The sequence below is a fragment of the Aegilops tauschii genome, chromosome 2 (assembly GCF_002575655.3).
Source record: "Aegilops tauschii subsp. strangulata cultivar AL8/78 chromosome 2, Aet v6.0, whole genome shotgun sequence".
Taxonomy (NCBI): Eukaryota; Viridiplantae; Streptophyta; class Magnoliopsida; order Poales; family Poaceae; genus Aegilops; species Aegilops tauschii.
The window spans coordinates 411326803-411330676 of NC_053036.3; the positions used below are offsets into that span (position 1 = coordinate 411326803).

The 3874-nt window shown below is 47.1% G+C and overlaps 1 protein-coding gene across 1 annotated transcript; it reads right to left on the reverse strand.

Moving 5' to 3' along the window:
• Positions 1 to 831: 831 nt before the first annotated feature.
• Positions 832 to 2412, reverse strand: LOC109761237 (uncharacterized). The gene is made up of 3 exons (XM_020320045.1): positions 2396 to 2412; positions 2067 to 2210; positions 832 to 1804 (listed from the first exon to the last, which is right to left on the reverse strand). Exons 1-3 carry the CDS (start codon positions 2410 to 2412, stop codon positions 832 to 834), a joined length of 1134 nt encoding a protein of 377 aa, XP_020175634.1.
• Between the last annotated feature and the right edge of the window lie 1462 nt (positions 2413 to 3874).

The following is a 3874-nucleotide window of genomic DNA, read 5'->3' on the forward strand; positions in this document are numbered from 1 at the left end:
ATACTCATTTCTTGGAAAAAAACAATTTAATACTCCAATAAATATGTGCACTTCTATTTCTCTAAATCAAACCCCTAGCGATCTACTCCCTCTGTTTCTAAATATTTGTCTTTTTAGATATTTTAAATGAACTACCACATACGGATGTATATAGACATATTTTAGAGTGTAGATTCACTTATTTTGCTTCGTATGTAGTCACTTGTTGAAATCTTTAAAAAGACAAATACTCCCTCCGTTCATAAATGTAAGTCTTTTTAGACATTTCAAATGGAATACAACATACAGATATATGTAGACATATTTTAGAGTGTAGATTCACTCATTTTGCTTCGTATGTAGTCATTTGATGAAATTTCTAAAAAGACTTATGGCCCTGTTTGGATACTCTAACTTAGTTAGAGGTTAAAGTTAGATTCTAACCCTGAACTAACTCTAAACTAACTCTAACCAAAGAGCTGTTTTGGATGATAGGGTTAGATTAACAATAAATATTCTTTCTCAATCATTTGACTACTTTGAACCCTGTTTGGATGGGAGGGGTACTTTTTTACTAATTTTTCTAGTGGGCCAAGGAGAACTAACTCAAATAAGCTCCTCTAGTATGGACTAGTTTTTTGGGGTGGGTTAGATCCAACTAACCCAAACTAACCCATCATACTTTTGGGTTATTTGAGTCCCAACTAACTAAAACTAACTCTAATTTAGGGATCCAAACAGGGCCTATATTTAGGAACGGAGGGAGTATTTAGTTGAATTCTCTAGAAAGACAACGGAAGGCCATGCAATCTCCAAACTTTACATAGCAATCTTTTAAATACCAACCACACCTCACCCCCAAAAGCCTGACGACGTCCCCACGGTAGTCTGAGGGGCGAAGCCAACTATGGTCCGGCAGACGGCCACCACGCCATTGCCGCCTAATGCCGTACCCGCTGATGCCGGAATAGAGTTAACCGTCCGCTTGTAGGGCCCTAGCCATTTGGTCATCATGAACCGCCTCTTCCTCCAGGGCGGCACACTGACGCCGCTGCTCTTGAGCGAGCGCCGTGCTGCGGATGCTGCAAGCTTCACAACCTGCCTGAGGTGCTCCGGGCGCGCGATCAGCACTTCCGGTAGTGCCGTCCGAACTGCCTCGTACTCCTCGGTCGACTGTGCGACCTCAAACTCCGCCGCGAAGCCGATATCCACGATGTACCTTGTTTCGCCCCCGCCAGCGATGACGTTGATGTATTCGTAGCTCCCGGCGGTCACGCCACTCGACTTGTCCCAACGCACCTTGCACAGGCCGGCGTCGTGGCCACGCTCGCGCAGGCGGGACATCACGGCGCGCCAGAAAGCCGACTGGTTCGGCCGCAGATCATCCAACCCGCGCATGGCATCCGCCACGGCAAAGACGAGCCGGCGGCGTAGCTCGTCAGCACTTCTACCGGTTGAGTCAAGATTGTCCTTGATCTCCGCAAGCATGTCGGCCGCTGCCGTTGAGCTGGTGTCGCCGTTAGGCTCGTCATCCAGATCAGAGGAGGCTTCCACCGCGAGGGTGGCCGACGGGACTGTCGCGTCCGTCTCGAGGAGGTAATCGTTGACGAGGCTGGAGAGTGCGGCCGCCTCGTGCTCGCTGCCGCTGCTGTCGGCGCTTCTGGGGAGAGCGGCGAGGCGGGCTCTCACGACCGCATCGAGGGGCGCCGTGGCCCGCTTGAGTTGTACAAGACAGACACTGAAGAAACCTCTGGCGAACGCAAGACTCGAATCCAATGGATTCGCAGATACTCGGTTGAACAATGGTTTCTGTACAGATTTGTGACTGCTGAGTATGCGGAGAAGAATGCCATCAAACGACCATGGGGAGATATTCTCTTCAAAAATCTTCCACCCAGGTCCAGAACTGAAGCCATTGCTCAAGTCTTCTATCCTTGCATGGTTCACGGACCACAGCTAGAGAATGCTGACCCATCTTCTCTGCTATGGTGTCGTGACGACAATCTGTTCATGTGCAAACAAGTTTGCCAAGGACTCTGCTGTGAAAAACAAGAAAGCATTCGGACTCGACTTCAACCCCGGTCCACCTGCTCCTCGGGCTGATGGCACCCGTGATGCTGAACCCAATATCATCGGGCCCTTCTACAACCTCGAAGGTCTCATCACACACATTGCTGTTCAGGGGACAGCCGTGGAGCACTCTGCAGACGACGCTGATTCTGATGAAGCGCCTGCTCCACCAAAGCCACAGAAGTAGAAGAAACCAAAGGCTTCAAAGCCCTCCACTGCACCTAAAGCTTCGCGTGCGAAGCCTCTGGCCACTGCACCTCCTGAAGCCAGTGTGCAGTCTGAAGATCTTTCTCGCATCTCCAAGACCGAGAAGAAGAAGAAGCCCATCCAGATTTCTGGTCAAGACCTGACCCCAGCGGCCATTCTGAGGAACGAGAACGAAGCCATTGATCTGTCAAGTGACGACGATCTTGGCGATGATGCTCTTGAGCTGTTGATAAAGAGCAAACAAGAGGCGGAAATCCTCAATGATTTGCCCCTCTTTGATGTGGACTTCTTGAATAACTTCATTGATGAGTGGTTTGACAACCCTGACCTCAGTATTGATGATCTTCAGCTTCCAATTGGCATCAGTGTCTCTTTTCACAGTGCCATTGCAAATGAGCTAGCTCTGGCTCAGAAGATTGTCGAACTGAAGAACAAGATTGATCACGAGAAAGCCCAATTCAAGAAGAATGTGGCCAATCTCAGTGTGGAGGATGTCAAACACTTCAAGCAGATGCTGCATCAGCTCAAAGAGCAGTTTCAACAGAAACGTGATGCAGCAAAAGGATCAAGAGAACGGATGAAGCTTTCCGCCAGCAAGTGTGTGCAAGTTCATAACGAAGCTGAAAAGTGCAAAGCCCTTTGATAACCCACAAGTATAGGGGATCGCAACAGTTTTCGAGGGTAGAGTATTCAACCCAAATTTATTGATTCGACACAAGGGGAGCCAAAGAATATTCTCAAGTATTAGCAGCTGAGTTGTCAATTCAACCACACCTGGATAACTTAGTATCTGCAGCAAGGTATTTGGTAGCAAAGTAATATGATAGTAGTGGTAACGGTAACAAAGATAACAGTAGCAAAAGTAATATTTTTGGTGTTTTGTAGTGATTGTAACAGTAGCAACGGAAAAGTAAATAAGCGAAGAACAATATGTGAAAAGCTCGTAGGCATTGGATCGGTGATGGAGAATTATGTCGGATGCGGTTCATCATGTAACAATCATAACATAGGGTGACACAGAACTAGCTCCAATTCATCAATGTAATGTAGGCATGTATTCCGAATAAAGTCATACGTGCTTATGGAAAAGAACTTGCATGACATCTTTTGTCCTACCCTCCCGTGGCAGCGGGGTCCTAATGGAAACTAAGGGATATTAAGGCCTCCTTTTAATAGAGTACCGGAACAAAGCATTAGCATATAGTGAATACATGAACTCCTCAAACTATGGTCATCACCGGGAGTGGTCCCGATTATTGTCACTTCGGGGTTGCCGGATCATAATACATAGTAGGTGACTATAGACTTGCAAGATAGGATCAAGAACTCACATATATTCATGAAAACATAATAGGTTCAAATCAGAAATCATGGCACTCGGGCCCTCGTGACAAGCATTAAGCATAGCAAAGTCATAGCAACATCAATCTCAGAACATAGTGGATACTAGGGATCAAACCCTAACAAAACTAACTCGATTACATGATAGATCTTATCCAACCCATCACCGTCCAGCAAGCCTACAATGGAATTACTCACGCACGGCGGTGAGCATCATGAAATTGGTGATGGAGGATGGTTGATGATGACGATGGCGACGAATCCCCCTCTCCGGAGC

What these genes read in the sequence shown, in the direction of transcription:
- LOC109761237 (XM_020320045.1), bottom strand. An exon ending in GCCATCAGCCCGAGGAGCAG is followed by an intron (nt 1,805 to 2,066) that starts GTGGACCGGGGT and finishes CATACTCAGCAG; the next exon opens with TCACAAATCTGTACAGAAAC.